The sequence below is a fragment of the Lynx canadensis genome, chromosome F1 (genome assembly GCF_007474595.2).
Source record: "Lynx canadensis isolate LIC74 chromosome F1, mLynCan4.pri.v2, whole genome shotgun sequence".
NCBI lineage: Eukaryota > Metazoa > Chordata > Mammalia > Carnivora > Felidae > Lynx > Lynx canadensis.
The window spans coordinates 20,487,244-20,512,133 of NC_044319.2; the positions used below are offsets into that span (position 1 = coordinate 20,487,244).

At 43.6% G+C, this 24,890-nt stretch overlaps 1 protein-coding gene across 6 annotated transcripts in view; it reads left to right on the top strand.

Moving 5' to 3' along the window:
- The window catches only part of FAM20B (FAM20B glycosaminoglycan xylosylkinase), a 44,198-nt gene that overhangs the window by 14,946 nt on the left and 4,362 nt on the right, over window positions 1-24,890 (top strand). For all 6 annotated transcript variants that reach the window (XM_030303236.1, XM_030303232.1, XM_030303231.1 and 3 more), the window contains 5 exons: window positions 4,312-4,398; window positions 8,564-8,673; window positions 22,128-22,299; window positions 22,522-22,713; window positions 24,049-24,108. In XM_030303236.1, coding sequence (XP_030159096.1) covers window positions 4,312-4,398; window positions 8,564-8,673; window positions 22,128-22,299; window positions 22,522-22,713; window positions 24,049-24,108 — 621 coding nt within the window. The remainder of the gene's footprint in view (window positions 1-4,311; window positions 4,399-8,563; window positions 8,674-22,127; window positions 22,300-22,521; window positions 22,714-24,048; window positions 24,109-24,890) is intronic.

Genomic DNA, 24,890 nt, shown 5'->3' on the forward strand with positions numbered 1-24,890 from the left:
CAGTGAATGAGCGGCATTAGGTGCCTCACCAGCATTTGGTGCTGTCAGTGTTGGGGGTTTTGGCCGTTCTGATATGTGTGTAGTGATGCCTCATTGTTTTGGGTTTCGGGGTGTGTGTGTGTGTGTGTGTGTGTGTGTGTGTGTTTACCTGTTTTAAGGAGAGAACTGGGCCATTCTAGTTACTTCAGTCCAAAATCTGAAAAAGTGGGCTGAATTATATGTCGTTAGATGATGATCCCTTGGAGACTTCTCCAAGGCTCTACAGAGATCATTTGTTTGGCAATTCTATAGTATAATTAATATTTTTAAAAGTTTCCTGTGAGTATATGAATTCGAAATAGGTTAACATGATGGTGATTCATATTCTTTTGCCAGGAGTTAGTTACCAGTGAATTTTCTCAAAGTTTATAATGTCTAAAATTTTCTATGTACTAAACATTTTTCTCATTCCTTAATAGGGCTTTTGAGAGAATTATAACCGATACCTTTGGGTCTCTTGCCGGTGGGAGAAATGTGGGGTGAAGATGTACAAAATTCAACTGTGATAAGAGTAGTTAGCCTAGCTGTCTTCATGACCCAACCATCAATAGATAACATACAGCCAGAGAACAAACACGTTGGGATCCCAGAAATGGAAGAAATCTGTATTTGCCTGGAACTGGGAAGTGTGATGTAATGGAAGATGTGGAAATTAGGAAAGGAAACATACGGCATGCCTTTGGAGAATAGAAAAGTCTGATTGGCAGGTGATATGGAAAAAGTAGGGTTCCGTGGGCCCTGCGACATAATTTCCATTGAATGCACACCATTCTCCAGGCTCTACACTAAGTACTTTTGTATCTGTCAATGCTTTTAGCTTTTACCACGACTGTGGGCAGTTACACTTAAGTTTATTTATTTTGAGAGAGAGAGTGCGAGCAGGGGTGGGGCAGAGAGGATCCCAAGCAGGCTCCATGCTGTCAGTACAGTGCCCAACGTAGAGCTCGAACCCACGAACCATGAGATCATAAACCTGAAATGCAACCGAGGGTTGGATGCCCAACCGACTGAGCCACCCAAATGTCCCTACACTTCTTACTTCTAGAATAAGAAACTGAGGCTGAGAGAGAGTAACTGACTTGACAAGGTCACCTCGCAGTAACTGGCGTTTGGATCTGAGTAAGAGTGGCTGGTGTTCTGCCACGCACGTGTGATTCTCTTCTGTTTGCCTGCCTTCCTGAGCACCCGTGAGCAGAAATCACTAGTTTAGTTTTGAAATGTAGTCCTCGACCTCTTGGTTTGTGGCCTGGGTGATCAGCAGTGTGAGCAGAGTAATGGAAAAAAGGCAGACTAAAAACAAATGAAATTGGTGTACAGAGGTGAGTTGTGAGCATTTCACATCTAAATAAGAGGATGTCCCCTCTGTACCCAGCCCTCCGTTCCCACACTGGGGAATTGGGGGTAAGATGCGCCAGCAGGAAGTGGGAGGAGGCAGGTATTCCTGGTAGTGGCGCTGTTAGCGTTGGTCCAGGCGCTGTGCAGGAAGGCCCACGGTGCTCGGTCAAGGTAGAAGTGGAGGGAGGGGCCCCCCGGCTGGTGACTGGGGGAGGTGGCAGGCTATAACCGCACCAACTCACCTAGTCACTGTGCTTCATCCCCTTTCTCTACCGCCACTGCAGCCTTCCCTTCACCTTCCTGAAGGCCGCTGTCATTCCTCCTTCAGACGCCCACATTGGCACGGTGTTCCCAGCTTGAAAGCATTCAGGGACGTCCCATTGTTCACCGGGCAAAGCGCAGCCTCCGCAGCCTAATGGTCAACCCCTGGCCGTCCGGCCCTCCTCTCTGCACCCTGCTCTTTATTCCTGCCAAACTAGTCCCCGCCCCCCAACTGCCCCTGTCCACTCGCAGCCCCCGGGGACTCTCCCCCCCACCTGCAAGGTGCCTGGGCCCCACCTGCCCTGGGGGATCCCGCTCTCAGTCACTACACGCACCCAACCTGTGCTGGTGACACCTGGCACTGTCGCAGGCTGCGGAAGGTGGGTGTACGTTCAAGTGCCTGTAGAAATTGACTCTGGTCTCGAGATACCTAGCAAATTGCTGTTCTGACCCTGGGGGCCTCAGAGGCTATTTAGTCCTGGTGTAAGCGTAAATTAATGTCCTTGGTCAGACTCTGATGTCCTTCCCCAGAAGGATAGGAGTGATTTATTGGCAGTTACTCTATGAATTTTGCTGCTCTGTCAGTGACTTAAGATGGATCACTCTCTGCTGAGAGGAGGCTCTGCGCCCCTGCTGCTAAGGCGACACAAGCACCTCTCTTTAACAGCCACTTGTGGTTTCCGCACTTCCGGAGCCTGGTTGGCCATGTCCTTCTGTCAGAGATAGGACACGTGTGCGGTGGATGCAATTTATGGGAAAACAGTGATGCTTTTATTTGCACATTTTGCCTTACGTTAGAAACGTGATTTTTTTTTTTTTTCAGCGTAGCTCTACCCATTCTGGAAGTAAATTGGCTTTCCCCGGGTGAAGGCTGCAGTTCTGGTGGGAAAGCAACAAGGTGGCAGGAGCCTAGGAGTGGGTAGAAGTGAGTGAGTGGTCCTAGGAAGTGCTGGCAGGGACCTCGGAGAACGCCCAGTCCAACTGCTCATTTGACGGGTGAGACGCGGAGTTCTGGTTTGCTGTGTTTCGCACAGCCGAAACGTGAGCCAGGGATTCAGACCTCCTGACTCTGCGGGCAGCTCTGTGATTCTTACTCCTTTCCCTTTTCTTTCCCTCCCTTCCGCTCCAGGCCACCCCCGATGTTTCTGGATTCCTCTAGGGTTTTACATTTCACTTAGAGCAGCCTTTCCATGTATTGGAAAGCTCTCTAACGTTTCACTGGGTGGAGTGGACTGCACGTACCTCCCTGCGTGTGGAGGCCCCGCTGGGGCCCCAGCAAAGAAAGTATTCCAGGACTGTCCCCCGGCTGTACGGACGGCCTGCGGCTATAGCGGGGAGAGAAGTGCTTGAGGAGTGTCAGCTTTTACTGCAGTTCTGTTTAAAAATGGAGACTCATTTGGGAGTTAGCCGTATAATCCTAAGTAGCCTGAATAATGCTTTGACACTAGAAACGTAAGAACTACACGTGAGTATTTTGACCAGGCCAAGAAGAAACTGGCCTCCAACCAGGTGGCGACGCACGGCTGTCTTCTGACGTGTATGTTCCGTACTTTGCCTGGAAAACGTGTTTTGTGGATATGGTTTCCCTTTAGATTCCAAGGTCATTTATGTTGAAGTTCACTGCTTTTTATCGCAGTGTTTCCCACTTCCCCGATGCAAGTGTCCTCGGTGGAACAGCTCCACTCTGCTTCAGTCTCCATTCATTTCTATCTTACTATTGCCTGTAAAGCCTAATAAATAGGCCTTTTGATTCAGGAAATGCATGCAAACAGTAGAGGTTATAGGTGAATTTAGTGTCCCTTTCTTCCTAGTTAACAGTTAAATGGTGTCTTTTTTTATGATTAGTCGAAAGAAATATTCTAGCTTTTATTATCCTTTGTTTATGTCATGCATGTGATGTAAAATAATCAGAATGGAATTTGAGATGAATGATATCTTGGAAATTGCCTTCTGGTCCGGCCCCTCATACACTGTAGATGAAGAATCTAAGACCCAGAGAAGAGACTGGTTTTGTTGAAGGTTACCCAGAAGGTAATGACAGAACTATATATGTAGCTCTCGTGCCAGGCCAGTGTTCCCTCCACACGTCATAAACCTAAAAAGAAAAACAGGATGGTTGTTCCAACAACGCTTTTCATGTGCACCTTTGCCTGCTCCTCAACAAAAGCTGAGGCACATCCAGACCGTATTTTTCCCCAAGAAATTTAAACTTCTCTTACAAGCCTTGCCATAGTCATTCCGGTAAAGAGACATTTTAGTTGTACGTTTCCCTTCGTTTCTTTAGTTCAGCCTAGTAAACATTTTAGTAAACGTTTATTAAGCACCAACTATAGGCTTAACATTGTGCTAGAGATACAGAGATGGTCCTTGCCTTCCAGAAAATGACCTTGTAGTGTTACTTAAACTACACTGAAAGTATTTCAGAGGGGTAGAAATAACCTCTTCCGTGTTTTATTCATAGAATGATTGCTGAGGCAGGGAGAGAATTCCAGTTTCCTTCTCTACTTTATCTTTACCCTACCTACCGGAGATTTGTCCTAATCCACAGCTCTTCTCAGCTTTAACTGAGAACGTGTCTGCAGAGCAGAATCAGGCCTGCTGAAGTTTCTGTTGTGCTGTCTCCTCTGGTGCTGATGTAATTCACGTCTCCATGTGTGCCTCCCACTCACTCTGCAGGTATAACCGAGACTATGTGGTAGAAGGGGAGCCGTATGCTGGCTATGATAGACACAATGCAGAGGTAGCAGCCTTTCATTTGGACAGGTACGTGCCATCATGGAGGGCTACGTTTGTTTTGTTTCCTTTTAAAAATATCTTGGAGAGGGCTCGTGGCCTCCTAAAGGGAGCAACGCTAATGGCTTTGACTTGGTACCTACTTTAGATAGCTGACCGACAGAGTCTGTTAAATTTGTATGAGTCCCTCATAATCTGGGTGGTTCTAGGAATACCAGGGTAAATATCTTCACTCTACGCTTGTTAAGATCATTTCATTCTGGTATGCCTCCTGTCGTCATGAGCGCAGGTGTTCTTGGTAAATAAGAGGGCAGGATGAAAACCAGAGTTGGAACTCAAGTCCCTAAATTGAATTGATTGTTAATTAGACCTGACAGTACTGGTTTTTTGTCTTATTTTTGTTTAAAGTAGGTAATACTGACTTATCCCCATATGCTAGAAGCACACAGCATGACATATATAATGAATTTTATGGTCCTTCATACAAAAAAATGCATGGCTTCAATAACCAGAATAATTCTAAAAGAAAAATAGATGTAAATTCTAAATGTATAAGCTAACTAGGAAAATTAATTTTTTTTCAGCAGGTAGCTAGTTTAGGAGTATTGTAACTGAACTGCCTGTATCTCACTTGTTCTTCTGATCAGCTCTTTCCTCAGGGCTTTTTTTTTTTTTTTAATATTTATTTACTTTTGAGAGAGAGAGAGAGGGACAGATCACAAGCAGGGGAGGAGCAGAGAGAGAGGGAGACACAGAATCCAAAGCAGGCTCCAGACTGAGCTGTCAGCACAGAGCCCGGCACGGGGCTCAAACCCACTAACTGCAAGATCGTGACTTGAGCCAAAACTGAGAGCCGGATGCTTAACTGACTGAGCTACCCAGGCGCCCCTCTTCAGGGCATATTGACAGACTTTAAAAGAAATATTCACAGTATTTTTTAAACGAACGTGTAAAGGAAACCAGAAGAAAACAAAGATGGACTTTTGTCTTTTTCTGGATTACGAAGGATTTTCTAGGCACAAAAGCAATAATTGAAAAATTGCAAAGGAAAAGCTATTCGGTAGACTCAGCTAAATAAAGTTAACTCATATGTCAGGAAACATCAAACAAAATTTAAAATCAAACTAGGAGATAATACTTGAACCTAATGTAATCCAAGCATTAATAGGCTTAATATTATAAATGTTTATACAAATCCAAATATGTGCTAAAACCCTAATAGAAAATGGTCTAAGGACACAGTTGACTGAATAGAAATGATCGGTTGCTAATAAATATGGCAGGGGGTCATCCTCACCAGTAACAGCAAATCCAGTTGAAGGGCACTGAGTGGCTTAGTCGGTTAAGTGTCCGACTCAGTCTCAGCTCAGGTCATGATCTCGTGGCTTCATGGGTTCGAGCCCTGCACTGAGCCCAGCACTGGCCATGCAAAGCCTGCTTGGGATTCTCTCTCTTTCCCTCTTTCTCTGCCCCTCCCCAACTTGTACTGTCTCTTTCTCTCTCAAAATAAATAAATAAACTTAAAAAAAAAATCCAGTTGAAACCATGGGATACTACTTTCTTCTGCTGAAAATGGCCAGTATTTTTTTTAAGAGGGTAGTACTTTATTGGCAGGAATGGATTGAGATTCATACGCAGCTTGTGGCATTGTTAAATCGGTTCAGTTTTTCTTTTTAGGAACTCTGTCATGTATCAGAAACCTTAATGTTCCTATTCTTTGGATGAGTAACATAACTACCTTTTCACGCAGTTATCTAAGATATTTCTAGGAAGGTACTTCTAGGAAGTACCATGGAGAAGTAATGAAATTCAAAGATATATACCCACGATCTTAGCTGGAGCATTTTCAGTAGTGAAAAACTGGTAGCAATCCAAACATCCAGTGATACGGAAAAGGTTAAATAAATGTTTGTTCACAACGCCATGAATTTTCACTGCCTCTTTTAAGACCTAGCAGTAGAGAGTTAGGTAAATCCTGCTTCTCACTAAATGACATTCTGGAATCAGTCTTTCCAAGACCTCATTTGTTTCCATTTTCTTCATTCCCAAACCCCTTCCTGTTTCCCTGCTGATGGACACCAGCCGTGCGTGAAGATCATTTTCCCATATCTATACCAGTACTTCATACCACCCAACACACTAATTTGTGTTAATCCAGTCAAATAAAGTGGTACATCATTGTTACTAATTTTTGTTTTTCCCCAGTTATTAGCAAAATTGAACGTCTCCTTACCTTTTCACAGCACAACCGCCTGTATGTTAACTTCAAGTGAAGTTGTCTTTGTGCAGAAATCACTGCCTTTGGTGTTAATTAAATACACTAATGTTCCAATTCGTGACTTGTGCTTTGGGGGCCTTGTATTTAAAAGTCCTTCCCTACCTCAAAGCTTGCAAGTTATTCTCTAGCCAGTACCCCCACCCGTTTTGTTAACTGCCGCTGTGATGTGGCCCCTCCGCGCTAAACTGGCTGCTGTTCTTTGGCCTGGCACTGGTCAGTAGGGAGGAAAAGTACTTTCCAACTCTTCTTTCCCATCCATGGCTCCTGACACGTCTCTGCTCTGGGTTGCTATTTCTCCATTACGTTAGGATTTGACCACCTTCTCTGGCCTTGGGAGGTCCTCTCGATGTTTGTTATTTTGACACCTCAGTTGATTAACTTGCTTTTGCGGCTTTTCTAAGATTAAGACAGAGTCAGTCAGCAACCCCGAACAGTGGATTCTTTATTTACGCAGCTATTTAAGAAAATTTTTTTCAATATTTATTTTTGAGGGAGACAGAGACAGAGTGAGAGTGGGGGAGGGGCAGAGAGGGAGGGAGACGCAGAATCCGAAACAGGCTCCAGGCTCCGAGCTGTCAGCACAGAGCCTGATGCGGGGCTCGAACCCACAAACTGTGAGATCATGACCTGAGCTGAAGTTGGACACTTAACCGACTGAGCCACCCCAGGCTCCCCTACACAGCTGTTTTTAAAAGTTTTATAATGACATGAGAAAAGGCTCATGATATAATGATGAATGCAAAGCAGGATACAAAATTGGGTATAGTATAATCTCCATTGTGTATATACACAAGAGTGTGTATGTTTTTATATATGTGTGTAAAGGAAAAAATGCTCATATGCCAAAAGTCCAATAGTTATTTCTGGGCTGTGGAATTATGGGTGATCTTTATTTTCTTCATCATAACGATTCTGTATGTTCCAAGTCCTGCCCCTCCACCTTTCTTCAGTGAGTGTGTATTTTTTTGCCGGTAAATTTCATTTTTTAAAAAATGATTTTGCTCAACCATAAGGTTATACTTTAGACCATTAGAGAGAAGTTATCTTCGCGTGTATCTGTATTTAAGTAGTCCTATGGGTTAATCCTTCAGATTAATCTGATAGTTTCCTGCCAGTGTGCTGTTTTACCCAAAGCTTTGAACCTATGTATGGATTTAAGCCCATTTTTTATTTTTTATTTTTTTATTTTTATTTTTTCAATATATGAAATTTATTGTCAAATTGGTTTCCATACAACACCCAGTGCTCATCCCAAAAGGTGCCCTCCTCAGTACCCATCACCCACCCTCCCCTCCCTCCCACCCCCCATCAACCCTCAGTTTGTTCTCAGTTTTTAAGTCTCTTATGCTTTGGCTCTCTCCCACTCTAACCTCTTTTTTTTTTTTTTCCCTTCCACTCCCCTATGGGTTTCTGTTAAGTTTCTCAGGATCCACATAAGAGTGAAAACATATGGTATCTGTCTTTCTCTGTATTTAAGCCCATTTTTTAATGCTTTGTTAAAATTTATTTAAAATTTTTTATTATGAAAAATTTCTAACAAATTAGAACGGTATAATGAACCTGTGTATCTATTTCCCCGATTTAGCAACTGTCCACATTTGGCCAGATTTGCCTTATCCCTTTTGCTGAAGTACATATTAAAATAAATGACCTACATCTTGATATTAAGCTCATATATATACGTACCTTTAAAATAGACTGACCCGCAGGGGCACTGGACTGGCCCAGTCAGTAGAGCGTGCGACCTTTGATCTTGGGGTCATGAGTTCGATCCCATGTTGGGGGTAGAGATTACTTACAAATAAAATCTTCAAAATATATACATTTACCTATGAAACAACAATATCTTTTTAAGACTACTTTGTCAAATACACCCCCACAGATTTTTCTCTTCTGTTCTTCAACCTCCCAAACCAGGATCCTGGGTTTCCGCCGAGCGCCCTTAGTGGTTGGCAGATTTGTTAATCTGCGGACAGAGATCAAGCCTGTTGCCACGGAGCAGCTGTTGAGCACCTTCCTAACCGTAGGTAAGAAGATTATAGAGGACGTTTAAATAGAGGAGTAGTTAATAAGTTATTAACTATCATGGCGCAAGCTGGTTTGTGACTTTCAGGAACTGAAGAACTCAAGGGAGCACAAAACCAAATCAGGTAACTTGTTCTCAGGTCACTGGGGGAAACGGATCTGACGGCAGGTGGCCAGAAAGCAAAAGTTTTCCCTGATGTGTGCTTTGTTGTGTCTGTGAAGTAGGAAGTGACATAGTTTACTGATAGTGTAAGCAGGTGATAACTTCTTTTCCTTCTGCTTGATCTCAAAGTAAATCTCAAACTTAAATTTTAGCCTGAATGTGTATTATTGACTTGGAGGTGTTTTTCCTATACATGTCCTTTCTTGGGAACTATCTCCTTAGAATTGAGGAAACCCTAAGGCAAGCCTGTAAGAGGGTCAGAAATGCCCTTGTAGGGTTGCGTGTGGGCCTGAAAGATCGCCGCTGCCTTCTGCTCTGAAAGGGTCAGCCTATAACTCACTGTACGTGGAACTGGCTGTGGTCCCTCTGGTCTCCGTTCTCCGTCTTCTCACTCCAGGGTGAGGACTCTGAGCTAAATTCTCACTCCAGTTCTCCTTGTGGGCACAGTGAGAACGGGAGGGATTCAGAGGTGCTGGGGGCTCTTGTTTCAGCCTCATCGTGGTGACATTTTCAATGACACAGTGCTCTGCATTATGATATGACTATCAAAACAGCATTGCGAGATGAATTTCAGCTTGCTTGGCTAGAATGAATGGATTTATATTTCCAATGAGGTGAAATTGAGTATTTAAAGGGCTTATGACAGATTCATCATTCAGAATTTAAACATAGAAGGCCAAGCTACACTGTTCTTACAAATAAGCAAAAACACACAGTGTCATGATTTGTTTCATATATTTTCTTTTTTTTTTTTTAAATTTTTTTTTTTTCAACGTTTATTTATTTTTGGGACAGAGAGAGACAGAGCATGAATGGGGGAGGGGCAGAGAGAGAGGGAGACACAGAATCGGAAACAGGCTCCAGGCTCTGAGCCATCAGCCCAGAGCCCGACGCGGGGCTCGAACTCACGGACCGCGAGATCGTGACCTGGCTGAAGTCGGACGCTTAACCGACTGCGCCACCCAGGCGCCCCTGTTTCATGTATTTTCTAATCATCTTTGCCTATCCAATTTTGTGCTCAGGCAAACACAAGTTCCTGCTGGATGAGAGGAGGTCAAGAATAGGCCAGAGCCTCTGCTCTCTGGAGACTCACAGAAGGTTAACTCTCAGACACGGTGCGAGGGGTGGGAGAGGGAGAGGCCAGAAAAAGGTTTGTAGAGGAGGTTATTGTCACTGAGACTGAGTATTGAAGCATCGGTAGGAGGCGCCCAGGCAGCGTCTTCGCTGGGCATCAGGCGAAGTAACAGAAAGGAAGAACGGAGCGAGGGCATAGAGACAGGCCAGTGCGTGGGGTTGGCACACTTGGGGAATGAGCTTCTGGACACACCCTCAGCACAGAGCAGCGTCTCAGTGGGCGCTGCCGGAAGAGCTCATGGACCACGTGGCTTAAACAGTGGAGATTTATTTCTCCCAGTCGTGGAGGCTGGAAGTCCTAGATGAGGGTGCCGGCACAGTTGGGTTCTGGTGAGGACACTCTTCCTGGTTTATAGTCAGCCACCGTCTTGCTGTGTCCTCACACGGCAGAGAGAATGAGAGAGGAATCATCTCTGCTGTCTCTTCTTACGAGGACGTGAACCCCATCATGAGGGCTCCTCCTGGAAGTCCCACCTTCAAATGCCAGCACACTGGGGATTAGGGGTTCAACATATGAACTTGGGGGTACAGAAACATTCAATCCGTAGCAGCAGGTAGACGGATTTGGCTGGAGGTAGATTTTAAATAATGAGCTGACCTTAGCACAATTTTTAAAAATATGTTATGAGATAACTTCATATAATAACAACTAAGTTCTATGTGACCCTTGCAGCTCAACAAAGCACTTACACAGTTACCTTATTTTGATCATGTTGACAAAAGAATGCAGTAAGTAAGGGAGATGTACCTATATTTCACACCTGAGAAAGAGGCTCGAAGGAATTAGAGGACTTCCCCAAAGTCACATAGCTACTACTTGTTAGCCAGGACTCAGACCCGGATTTTCAGACTCTCAAATATTTCATCCGCTTATATTCTTTTACAGTCTTTCAGGGGTGCCTGGGTGACTCAGTCGGTTAAGCTTCTGACTTTGGCTCAGGTCATGATCTCGCAGCTTGTGACACAAGCTGTGAGCCCCGCATCGGGCTGTGTGCTGACAGCTCAGAGCCTGGAGCCTGCTTTGGATTCTGGGTCCCCCACTCTCTCTCTGCCCCTCCCCGCTGTCTCTCTTTCTCTCAAAAATAAACATTTAAAAAATGACATTCTTTCAACAAAATTCTGTTTCACTTCTGTGTGGTAGGCTCTGAACCAGGTGCTGAATATACAAAAATGAATAACACCTTCCTGTCTTCCAGGAGTTTCGTCTAACAAGGAAGCCAGACACATACAGAGGGCCTGTGAGTGTGTGGAAGGGAAGGGCAGATGTGAGGGTCAAGGTGACAGTTCGATAGCGAAGGTGGTATTTCATTCAAGTCTTATAGGGAGAATAGCAATCCTCCAGGAAGGCAGAGTGGGAAGGCACATCCTGGGTGTCCGGACTCTAACCTTTTCTGTACTATAGACTCTTGGCATGCTAGAGAGGAGCTTTTCTCAAAATAATGTTTTTAAATACATAAATTAGGATACATAGAATTCTAAATGAAACCAATAATATTGAAATACAGTTTTGTTATCAAAAATTAGAAAAAGCAAGTTTGTGATATACTAGTATGTGCTTTGTTATTACTTAACACACGAAATAAGATCATAATCATAATCTCAGACTGTGTATGAATGATACTTTGGGCTGTCTGCAACAGTGCTAATATGATACAAAAAGTCTAATTTCTTCTGTGAAAAAGTCACAGGTGATGATAATACCACCCTGGTTTGCTCCCTGCCATCATAACTGACGGAAATGCTAAGTTTCAGATAGAAGCTAATGAAAATAAAAATGTAATTTTGTTCCCATCCGGTGCACGGGCTCCCTGAGTTAACCGTGTTCCAAGTGGCGGGCGGTGCATGGACAAGGTGACGAGAAGTGAGAGAAGCCTGTGGCAAGCTCAGGAGACTGTGTAATTTAGCTAAAGTGAAGGGGCTGTGGTGCCGGTGAGGGGGGAAGGCAGGTGATCCGAACGATGTCACTGAAGGGCCTTGCGCACCAGGCTTAGAAGTGGCGACGTTTTGCCTAGGCAGTGGGAGGCCGTTAAAAAAGCTGGAGCACGGGAAGATCAGAATGGAATTTTGGAAACCCAACTGCGGCGGCTTTGTGGAGGATGGGGATGAGGTTGGGAAGGGGATGAGATGAGCGATGAGAGCACATAGAGGCTGTGTGCGAACCGCGTGTGTGGTACGAGCCAGAACCGGAGTAAGGACGGCAGAGAGGAAGAGTTAAGAGACACTCGAGAATTAAAATGGAACGGATTTGTGAACATTTGGGCTGAGTGGGACAATTGAGAGAGAAGGAAAAATTAAGAATGACTCCCAAGTTCCTGGATTGGATGACTCAGGGTATAACAAAGCTGTTAGCTGTCGTAGGAATGTGTGCAAAGGAGCAGACCTGGGGAGATGAAGAGGAGGAAGACAGTGAATCAAATTTTGGACATTTCGTTTCCTTGTGTGAAATAATAAGAAATAGGTATATTTGGCTCTGCCCCCAGTGCCTGCACAGAACTCCTAAAACCCTGGTGAATTCCTAAGCAATAACAGCACAGGGGTGTCTTTTGTTCTCTTGAGGTGACACCACGTGGGCTTCCGGATGCCTCCTGGACGGGAGCTCGTCACCAAAGAGACAAGCCACAATTGGAAACTTGGAATTTTCACCACCACCCCACCGTCCACCTCCCATTCTCCAGGGAGGAGAGGGGTGTTGAAAATAGAGTTAATAATTGACCGTTCCTCTCTGAGAAAGCCCTCCATGAAAATGCCAGCAGTATGGGATTTGGGAGTTTCCAGATTAGTGAACCAGAATGCTTCCATATGCCACTGGCCAGGCCCCATGAGGACAGAAGCTCCTTTGTTGGAAACCTTGCCCTGTTTATCTCCATCAGGTTTTTGCTTTGTATCCTTTGTAATAAACCAGTGGTCTAGTGAGTAAACTGCTTTCCTATGAGCCTCTCCAGGAATTTTTTTTTTTTATTGAGCTATAATTGGCATACAACATTTATGTTAGTTTCAGGTATACATCGCAATGGCTTCACATTTTATCACCACAATGTCTAGTTAACATCCATTGCCGTACGTAGTTACAGAATTTTTTCTTGTGGTGAGGACTTTTAAGATCTATTCGCTTAGCAAGTTTCATTGTAGTATTATTAACTATAGTCTCCATGCTGTGCTTTACACCCCCAGGAACAACCTATTTCATAACTGGAAGTTTGTACCTTTCGACCCACTTTATTCCATTTCGCCCACCGTACACCCCACCGCCTCTGGCAACTACCAGTCTGTTCTCTGTATCTGAGAACTTAGTTTTGGATTGTTTTTTGGTTTTGTTTTTAGATTCTACACGTAAGTGAGATCAGATGGTATTTGTCTTTCTCTGTCTGGCTTCTTTCATTTAGCATAATGCCCTCAAAGTCCATCCATGTTGTTGCAAATGGCAAGATTTCATTCTTTTTTTTTTTATGGCCAAATAATATTTCATTTTTTTGTGTGTGTGTGTGTGTGTGTGTGTGTGTGTATGTATATATGTGTATGTGTGTATATGTATATACACATATATACATATATACATATATGTATATATACATATACAAATATACACATATATACATATATACATTTGTATGTATGTACATATGTATACATATATACGTATATATATATATATATATACACACACACACATATACATACACATACAGCAATAGTCATTCATTGGTGGACACTTAGGTTGTTTCCGTATCTTAGCTATTGTAAATAATGCCACAGGGAACGTTGAGGCACCAACCCCTCAAGTTGGTGGGGTTTTTTTTCCAGTAAATACTCAGAATTGTTAGATCATACGTTAGTTCCATTTTTTAATTTTTTGAGAAACCTCCACAGTGTTTACCGTGGTGGCTACATCAGTTCACATTCCCACCCAGTACACAAGGGTTCCCTTTGCTCCGTATCCTCACCAACACTTTGTCTTTTGATTATACCTATTCTAACAGGTGTGAGATGATATCTCATTGTGGTTTTGATTTGCATTTCTCTCGTGATTAATAATGTGAAACACCTTTTTTCTTTTTAAAAAATTCTTTTGAGAGAGGGAGAGAACATGAATGGTGGCGGGGGTGGGTGGTGCAGAGGGAGGAGAGAGGATTGTAAGCAGGCTTTACACCCAGCATGGAGCCCAACACCAGGCTCAGTCTCACAACCATGAGATCATGACTTGAGCTGAAGTCAAGAGTCAGATGCTCAACTGACTGAGCCACCCAGGCTCCCCTTTTCAGATTTTCATTTGGATTTTAGTTAGTTAACATACAGTGCGATATTGGTTTCAGGAGTACAATTTAGTGATTCGTCACTTAGATACAACACCCAGTGCTCATCACAGGTGCCCTCCTTAGTACGCATCACTCATCTAGCCCATTCCCCACCCTCCTCCCTCCATCAACCCTCAGTTTGTTCTCTATCTTTAAGAATCTCTTATGGTTTGTTTCCTCTCTCTTTTTTTCGTCCTCCCATATGTTCGTGTGTTTTGTTTCTTAAATTCCACATATGAGTGAAGTCACATGGTATTTGTCTTTCTCTGACTGACTTCACTCTAGCTCCATCCGCATCGTTGCAAATGGCAAGATTTCATTCTTTTTGATGGCTGACTAATATTCTGTTGTGTATGTATACCACATCTTCTTTATCCATTCATCAGTTGATGGGCACTCGGGCTCTTTCCATAGTTGGACTATTGTTGATAGCACTGCTGTAAACAATGGGGTGGTGCATGTGCCCCTTCAAATCTGTATTTTTGAATCCTTTGGGTAAATACCTGGTAGTGCAGTTGCAGGATCGTAGGGTAGTTCTACTTTAACTTTTTGAGGAACCTCCATACTGTTTTCCAGAGGGGCTGCACCAGTGTGCATTCCCACCAGCAGTGCAAAAGTGTTCCCCTTTCTCCACATCCTCACCAACATGTTGTTTCCTGAGTTGTTCTTTTTAGCCATTCTGACAGGTGTGAGGTGGTATCTCATTGTGGTTTTGATTTGTATTTTCCTTGATGATAAGTGATGTGGAGCATCTTTTCATGTGTCTGTTAGCCATCTGGATGTCTCCGTTGGAAAAATGTCTATTCATGTCTTTTGCCCATTTCTTCACTGGATTGTTTTTTGGGTGTTGAGTTTGTTAAGTTCTTTATCAATTTGGGGTATTAACCCTTTATCAGAGATGTCATTAGCAAATGTCTTCTCCCATTCTCTTGGTTGCATTTTAGTTTTGTTGATTGGTGAAATACCTTTCGTGTACTCTTGGCCACTTGTATGTCTTCTTTGGAAAGCTGTTGATTCAGATCTTCTCACTTTTTAAAATCGGGTTGTTTTTTTGCTATTGAATTGTAAGAGTTCTTTATTTATTTTGGATATCAGCCCCTTTTCATTTTGTTGATGGTTTCTTTTGCTGTGCAGAAGCTTTTAGTTTGATGTAGTCCCATTTGTTCATTTTCGCTTTTGTTGCTTTTGCTTTTGGTGTCAGATCCAAAAAAAATCATCACCCAGACCGATGTCAGGGAGCTTACTGCCTATATGTTCTTCTCCTCCTGTTCCTCTAGGCATTTTATGGTTTCAGGTCTTAGGTTCAAGTCTTTAATCCATTTTGAGTTAATTTTGTGTATGGTAAAAGGAAGTGGTCCAGTTTCATTCTTCTGCATGTGGCTGTCTAGTTCTCCCAACAGCATTTACGGAAGAGACTGTCCTTTCCGCAGTGTATATTCTTCTGCCCTAGCAAATTGGTCAGACCCCAGGAAGGGCTTATAGAAACCTCTTGAGTTTTAAGCCAGTCCGTGAGAAGCCCAGGTGACCACCTAGACTTACAACTGGCATGTGAATTGGAGCACAGTCTTGTGGGAGGGACTAAGACTTTTTTTCCCCTTAAGTTTTTAATCTTTCTACTTTTATTTTATTTATTTTACTTTTTTGAGATTATATTTTTAAGTAATCTCTATACCCAGTATGGGGCTTGAACTTACAACCCCAAGATCAAGGTGTCACATGCTGTACAAACTGAGCCAGCCAGGCTCCCTTAATCTTTCTTATTTATTTTTTTATTTCTAATTTTATTTTTTAAATTTACATCCCAATTAGTTAGCATATAGTGCAACAATGATTTCAGGAGTAGATTCCTTAATCCCTTTACCCATTTAGCCCATCCCCTCTCCCACAACCCCTCCAGTAACCCTCTGTTCTCCATATTTAAGAGTCTCTTATGTTTTGTCCCCCCCCCCGTTTCTATATTATTTTTGTTTCCCTTCCCTTGTGTTCATCTGTCTGTGTCTTAAAGTCCTCATATGAGTGAAGTCATATGATATTTGTCTTTCTCTGACTAATTTGACTTAGCATAATACTCTCTAGTTCCATCCGCGTAGTTGCAAATGGCAAGATTTCATTCTTTTTTTTTTTTTTAAGATTTCATTCTTCTTGATTGCCGAGTAATACTCCATTGTGTGTGTGTGTGTGTGTGTGTGTGTGTGTGTGTGTACATACACACATACACACCACATCTTCTTTATCCATTCATCCATCGATGGACATTTGGGCTCTTTCCATACTTTGGCTATTGTTGATAGTGCTGCTCTCAACATGGGGGTGCATGTGTCCCTTTGAAACAGCACAGTTGTATCCCTTGGACAAATGCCTAGAAATGCAATTGCTGGGTTGTAGGGTAGTTCTATTTTTAGTTTTTTGAGGAACCTCCATACCATTTTCCAGAGTGGCTGCACTAGTTTGCGTTCTTGTGGGACTGAGACTTTAACTTTTGGAGTCTGGTGCTGTCTCTGGGTAGATAGTGTCAGAACTGAGTTGAATTGTAGAATACCCAGCCGGTGTCCCAAGAATTACAGTTCTACACAGTGGAATTTGGTACAAAATCTTACCTTGACAGGAACATCCAGGGGTAAATGTTGACCGGTCATTTAGGTGCTGAAGTCTACAGCCTAGGTGAGAAGTGTGGACCGGAAGTATAGATTTGATTATTACAGGTTCATTCAAGGAGAACATGGAGACGAAGGTGATCAGAAAACCAGTTGTAAAAGCTTGATGCATCCAGGAAATAGTAAAAGATTCAGAGCCTAGGTTCATGGCAGTGAACAGGGATATTGAAGTCTGGAAAGGTAGATTGGAGGGCAGATGATTAATAACAAGTAGATGGCATTGATTGGTCTCTGACATTGTGTCAGGCTCCGTGGTGAGCATGACTGTGGGTTATCCCTTTTGCTTTTCACAACCCAGTGGAAGAGGGCTGCTCTGTCCATTTTACAGAGGAAGCTCAGAGAGGTGAGATTACATGCCCAAAGTCTCACATCTAATGACGTCTAAGTCTCACGTCTAATTGCGGTCCATATTTTAACCCCAGAAACCTGACCCTACTTCGCACTCAGCCAGTACACCATACTCCATTCAGTTACAAAGGGTCTTAGCAAACTCAGGAGTTTGGGTTTTGTCATAGAGGCAGCAGGCTTTGCTGCAGTGTTCTGCTTGTTTTTTAAAAAAATTTTTGAATCAGTAAGACATTCACACAACTCAGAATTTTTAAAAAGTATTAGAAAGATTATAAGAAAAGTTTCCCCCTCATCTCTCCATTCCTTCTCCTTCCTCCCAGTGGTCATCTCTGTTAGTAATTTCTTTATGTCCTTTTTTGTATCAAATACGAATGTATATTTTTATTTAACTCTGCCACTTTATAATACATATGTCATACTGTACGTACTTTTGCATCTTCTTCTTTTGCCTAATATGTCTTAGAAATCTATTATCATATAAAGAGCTTCTTCATTCTTTTGTTGTTTTGCCAGCTGTACAGTGCTCTGTTGTATGGATCTGCCATGACTCATTTAAGCAGACCTTTATTGGACATACAAGTTCCGGTATTTTTTTTACAACCAGTGTTGCCCAGAATTAATATGTACACATGTGTAACTTCATACATGATCAAATATATCCAGAAACGAAAGCGCCGGGTCAAAGGGCACACGTACTTTTACACGGATGTTAACCAGTTTACGTTCCCAGTAGTGATGCGTGAGAACCCCTCTTTTCCATTAGCATCAGCAACAGCATGTTACCGAGCTTTGGCTTTTGTGTCTTTCAGATGTATCATCTTTTCATTTGTTTAAGAGCTGTTTGTATTTTCTTTTACCTGTCTTTGTGTATCCTTTGCTCATTTTCAGCTCTGCCACTGCTCTTACCAAATTATCGGAGCTCATACATAGGGAAGACAGCCCTTTGTGATACGAGATATAAATATTTTCCCCAGTTCTTTTTTTTGACTTTGCTTATGGTATCATTTTGCGTTATAGAAATTTTTTGTTTGTTTTGAATGTGATCGATCCATCTTTTCTTACAGATTTTCTGATTTTGAATCATAGTTAACCTTGCTTGCTCGAAGATGATGGGAGAATTCCGCCTTTTTAATTTTAAGTACTTTTATAGTTTTATTTTTCACATTTAACTTTTTGACATAGTTAGAATTTACCCTGGTGTGTGGATGAAGTATGGCCCCAGCTGTTTGTGTCATTTTTCTGGGTGGCTGTCACTTGTCCCAGTAGTTATCCCAGCTTACTACAGCGGTGGTCTTTTTCCCCCTGAAATAAATTTTCGTTTGTATGTGTTTCAGTTTCTGGACTTCCTGTTCTGCTCCTGTCTGTTCATGAGTTGATCTATGGTTTAATTATTGAGGTGTCATGGTATGTTTTGAGAGGGTTAGTCCCGCTCTTTGAGATTTATTTTAAGAGTTTGCTAATAGTTTTTTTCTTTTTCCTTATTACCTTAAAAATCGTCTTATCCAGTTACCCTCTAAAAGATCTGTTGGTATTTCTTTGTTTTGTTTTGTTTTGTTTGGAGAGAGGAGAGCACACAAGTGAGCATGAGCGTGCAAGTGGGGGAGGGGCAGGGAGAAGGAGGGAGAGAACCCCAAGCAGGCTCCAGGCTGCCAGCACAGAGCCCAACATGGGGCTTGATCTCATGAACCGTGAGATCATGGCCTGAGCCAAAATCAAGAGTCGGACACTTAACCAGCTGAGCCACCTAGGTGCCCTGATCTGCTCGTATTTCTGATGGGATCAAGTTAAATTTATAAGTTTATATTTTTATAATTATAAACATTATATATGTGGTATATTGTTCAATTAATTCAACTATTCTTTACCTAGAAATGTTTTTAAGGTACAAGAGTGATATAATCAGGTTTGTGGGTGGGCGTGGAATGGTTTTATTTCTATGGAGTGTGTGCTGTGCTGGGGGCTGGAATTACCAGAACGTTTGATTGCTGCCCATCTCTTTAGGGATACGTGTGCGTGAGAACATGAACAGTCATTCAAGGAGTATGTGAAGGGGTTACATGGAGGAAAGTAGCTCATTTGATGGCTATATTTAATAGCGATGGAGGGCCAAGAAAACATCACTTACCTTTTAGATTTGGTTTTTTAAACTTTTTAAAAATATTTTCTTTAATGTTTACTTATTTTTGAAAGAGAGAGGGAGAGAGAGAGCGCATGCCAGCAGGGGAGCGGCAGAGAGAGAGGGAGACACAGAATCTGAAACAGGCTCCAGGCTCTGAGCTGTCAGCGCAGAGCCCGATGCGGGGCTCAAACTCACGGACCGCGAGATCATGACCTGAGCCGAAGTCAGACGCTCAACTGACTGAGCCACCCAAGTGCCCCTAAACTTTTTATTTATTTACTTTTTAATAATTTTGTTTTAAGTTTATTTATTTTGAGAGAGAGAAGGAGAGCAAGTGGGGCAGGGTCAGAGAGAGGGAGAGAGAGACAATCCCCAGCAGGCTCTGCACTCTCAGCACAGAGCCTGATGTGGGGCTCGAACTCACAAAGCATGAGATCATGACCCGAGCTGAAGTCAAGAGTCAGACGCCTAGCCAACTGAGCCACCCCAGTGCCCCTAAACTTCTTATTTTGAAATAATTTTAGATTTATACAAAGGTTGCAGAGATGGTCCAGAGTCCCCCAGATTCCTTAAACAGTTTTCAACCATTGGAGAATAGGGTGCAGACATGAATACGCTAGTGAATGAGGACTTCAGTATTTCCCAAGCACCAGAACACCCTCCTACACAGCTGCATTCAGTCGGCAACATCAGGAGATTATTTGCCGTTGATGCGGCATCAGCGTCTAACACACAGACGTTGTTCACATTTCGCCACTTTCCCTGTAATGTCCAGAACTCCGTCTAGGATCGTGTGTTGTGTTAGTTGTCATTTTAGCTTCACTCTCCTTGTTTTTTCATGACTTTGAACATTTGGTAACAGTGCAGGCCAGTTACTTTATAGAATCTCTCTCTTTTTTTTAACGTTTGTTTATTTGTTTTGAGAGGGAGCACCCACGCACACGAGCTGGAGAGGGACAGAGAAAGAGAGAGAATCTCCAACGCAGAGCCCAATGCGGGGTTTGAACTCCCGAACCCTGAGATCATGACCTGAGCTAAGATCAAGAGCCAGACATTTAACTGACTGAGCCACCTAGGTGTTCCTATAGAGTATCTCTTAATTTGAGTTTGTCTGATATTTCCTCATGATTTAAAAGTTTGGGTGGGAATACCAGAGAAGTGCTATTGTGTTCTTCTCGGTACATCATATCAGGAGGCACATGATGTAGATTTGTTGCTGTGCCCCATTACAGGTGAGGTTAACTTTTTTAATGTTTATTTTTGAGAGAGCAGAGAGAGAGAACATGTGTGAGCGGGGCAGAGAGAGGGGGATAGAGGATCCCAAGCAGGCTCTGCGCTGACAGCAGAGAGCCAGAGGTAGGGTTTGAACTGACGAACCGTGAGATCATGACCTAACCCAAAGTTGGACACTTAACCGACTGAACCACCCAGGCGCCCCGGTGATGTCAACTTTTATCACTTGATGGTAGGCATCTGTAAGCTTCCTCCAGTGTAAAGTTAGTATTTTATACTTATTAGCAATTATTGAATACTTTATTGTGAGGTACTCTAGAACTGTAAATATTCTATCCTCATCGAACTTTTACCCACCAGTTTTGTTTGACATTCATTGATAATTCTTGCCTGAATCAGTTACTACTGTGATAGTTGTCAAATAGTTATTTGCTAATTTTATCATTCTTTCTAGACTTAATAGTCTCCATTCTGTTAAAGGGCAGAACTCTCCCCCGGTGACCAACGTTGATTTAGTTATTTGTTGATATTACTGTGAACTCTCAGACTCTTAATTTACTCAGAGTTATAATTTGTTGTTACTTCTTTGATGCTCCAACTGTCCCAGATTTGACCAGTGGGTTTTGGAATGTCCCCATCATTCTCTGAGTGCTTCCTTACACCTGGCGTAGCAACAGGACCCAGATCCGTCTCGTACTTTCCCTGCCCCCACCCTAGAGTCACCTGTTTCTCCAAGGAGCCCTTGGTCCTTTTAAGATAGTAGTAAAATGGTATTTAGAAACTAGTATGGGAGTGCTAAGTGTGCTCATTACTGCTTGCTTATCGTTTCCAGGTTTTTTCTCTTGAGGGGCAGAGGTTGGAAAGCTGTGTACACACACATGTCTGTGTAAATATGCATGTATACACTCACAAACATCTGTGTGTTTTTCTATACCTGTGTGTTAAAGCTCTCAAACCAGGAGTTCCAATTCTAATTCAACACCACAAGATTTATTCTGGTTTTCTCCCTTTCTGTGTGTTAATCTCCCTTCTCCATCTGAGAACCCTGGTTCCCATTATCCTCAGTGTATTTATTTGTGCTACACCCCACTCCCACCCCCATGTACCCAGACTCCCAGCCCATAGCCTGACCCCGTGCAGGCCCACTCCGCGTCCCCTGGGCGCTCCGGCCAGTGTCAGCCCTGACCGAAGAGAAGAGGGCATGACTTTTCTTTACTTAAAGTGAGTTCGGAAAGATACTTGTGACACCACTTGACTCCTGGGAGAGGGACTGGCTAGCAGGGACACAGAGGGCAAGGAACTGTTTCAAATACGTCCTTTTGTGCCTTCCGACGTTGTTTTCTCACCGTGTGCCTTTATTACCTGTATAGAAAATAAATCGATGTTGAAATATCATTTAGGATCATTGTTCTCACAGTATTTGTTCACTTAGCTGCTCCCTTTGACACCGTCGGGGAGAACTTGGAGTCTTCTTTTCTTCCTTAAGTGTATTTGGCTCCTTTCTCCGCTTTAGGAAATAATACTTGTTTCTACGGGAAGTGTTACTACTGCCGAGAAACGGAGCCAGCTTGTGCCGATGGAGACACAATGGAGGGGTCTGTCACGCTGTGGCTTCCGGATGTGTGGCCTCTGCAGAAACACCGACACCCATGGGGCAGGACTTACCGAGAGGGCAAACTGGCCAGGTGCGTGCTCCTGTGGCCGGGCCGCCACCTCGTTCTGGCCTGTGCCCGGCCAGCCGCCGCGCCGTGTAGGAGCCGGGGCTTCCGTCCAGGACCACACAGGGCTGGGAGGTGAGGGTTGGGGGCAGCCCGCCAGGCGGGGACGTCTCTTCTCTGTGTTTGAAACGGTGCCAGGTAGAGCGCGGGCGCCCGGTAAATACCCCCGGCGGTGCCCCTCGCCTCCAGGTGGGAGTACGACGAGAGCTACTGCGACGCCGTGAAGAAAACGTCCCCTTACGACTCCGGCCCGCGCCTCCTGGACATCATCGACACCGCAGTCTTCGATTACCTGATCGGCAACGCTGACCGCCATCACTATGAGAGTTTTCAAGACGACGAAGGCGCTAGCATGCTCATCCTTCTCGATAATGCCAAAAGGTAGGGCCACGCGGCTATCCTCGTCAGTTCGGGGATTCTGCGCGTACAAGGGCGCGTTCGCGGGTGCCCTGGAAAACGTCCAGAACGCGGTCGCCAGAAGGCGTCCTTCCCGTTTTCGGTCAGGGTCTTCGCCCTTGGCGCCCATCCTTCCATCTGTACGCCCTCCACCCTCGGGTCTGAGGGCTTTAAAAAGTGGAGAAGTGGGGTTTTTCCCTAGGAGGCAAAGACTGTGATTCTCAACACAGACTGCGGGACAACAGGGTCTTTGATTTTTCGCTCGCTGCTTGTGTCACTCTCCCTTGACGAGGTTTTGAGTCTTGAGAAATACATATTTAATAGAACATGAAATTTAATTACTCTTAAGTTGATTCTGTCCAAAGGGTCATGCGGTTTAAAGAATTAATTTGTTCGATAGGATGTTTTGCTTCATTTATGGCAGTCTAGGCCCAGACTTTTTATGATCATGAGAAGAGCAGTTCCTTTTTTTTTTTCCTTTTTTAATGTTTATTTTGAGGGAGAGGGAGAGAGAGAGAGCAGGAGGGGGGTAGAGAGAGAATCCCAAGCAGGCTCTGCATTGTCAGCTTAGAGCCCGATGTGGGGCTCGATCTCACAAACCGTGAGATCATGGACCTGAGCCAAAATCAAGAGTCAGACACTTAACCGACTGAGCCCCCCAGGCACTCCGTCTTCGCCATTTATTATTTGAGGGCCTGCGCTGTGCTGAGGGCCGCCAGACCTTCCAGGCTGTTAGGGTGAGCTTCTAGCACAGAGTGGGTTTTTCCAGAACCACTTCTCATTCATTCTGAATTACTGCTAAGATCATTTTTACATCTGCTTGGAATCACTGTCAGCCTTCCGAGCAGCTTCTCCTGTCTGAATCTGGCCATCTACTTTCTTGTAGGAATAGATGAGCCAGCTCTGTTCTGATTGGTGATTTGAAGTAGAGCAAGTGGGAATCATGTGACTAGTGTTTATTTCTCTTCCCGCCCTTAAAGCCTTTCTAGGTTTCGGGGTCTTCGGGCCCTCCCTTTGGTCCCCGGGCTCCACCCTGTGTTATGTGGTTATGCCTCAGCACCTTGCCGTAGCTGGCTTCTAGAAGAGAGGAGCCTTGTAAATGAGGGCATTTGTTGTTGGATACTGCGGTACAGGCTGTTAGGGATCCCATGTCTAATTGGTCATGCCCTGTTTATTTTTAATTTAAGTGATTTGAGCCGTGGGAGCATGAAATTATCTAGGATCACATTTGGGTTTTCTTAGAGAATTTGCTCTTGCCCTGATGCTAAGCGGGGAACTGGTGCCACTAACTAATTCACTAAGTTTTAATTTGATTTTCAGCTTTGGGAACCCGTCACTGGATGAGAGAAGCATTCTTGCCCCCCTCTATCAGTGTTGCATGTAAGTTACGCACATCAAATACATCGGCCAGTGTTGTCTTCCTTTCCAGGCTCAGGGAACAGTACAGTAGGTTCCTTGGCCTTAAGACTTCCTAATACCTGACCAAGTGCTTTTTATGCTTTTCCAACCCAGAACCCCTGGAATTCAAAAGTCACTGCAAATTTTGTATGAATAGAAATTTTCAGTCTGTTCAATAATATATATTCACATTTGTTTTACTATCAGAAAATAGTCCTCTGTCCAGCAAAAATCTAGTACAGTCTGCATCCCTGGCTGCTGTATTGTTTACCTTGGGGTTTGAGGTCCTCTCACTTCCTCACTACAGACCACCTGAAGTTTGCATATCTCGATTTGGTTTTGTTTTTAATGTTTATTTATTTTTGAGACAGAGCATGAACGGGGGAGGGTCAGAGAGAGAGGGAGACACAGAATCTGAAGCAGGCTCCAGGCTCCGATCTGTCAGCCCAGAGCCCGACGCAGGGCTCAGACTCACAGATGGTGAGATCACGACCTGAGCCGAAGTCGGACGCTTAACCGGCTGAGCCACCCAGGCGCCCCTGCATATCTCGATTTGAAGTTGTGTAAACCAGAAGTAACTTTTTCATAGTCACTTAGTAATTTATTTTTTTTTTTTAAGTCTGTATTAGAAAACAAAGAAACTAAAAGGTAAATCAAAATGAGAGAAAGAACCGGGCTCTCAGAGCTCCATTTCAGATTATTATTGCTGGTATTATTTTATTATTTTATTTCATTAAGTTCATTTATTTATTTTGAGAGCGAGC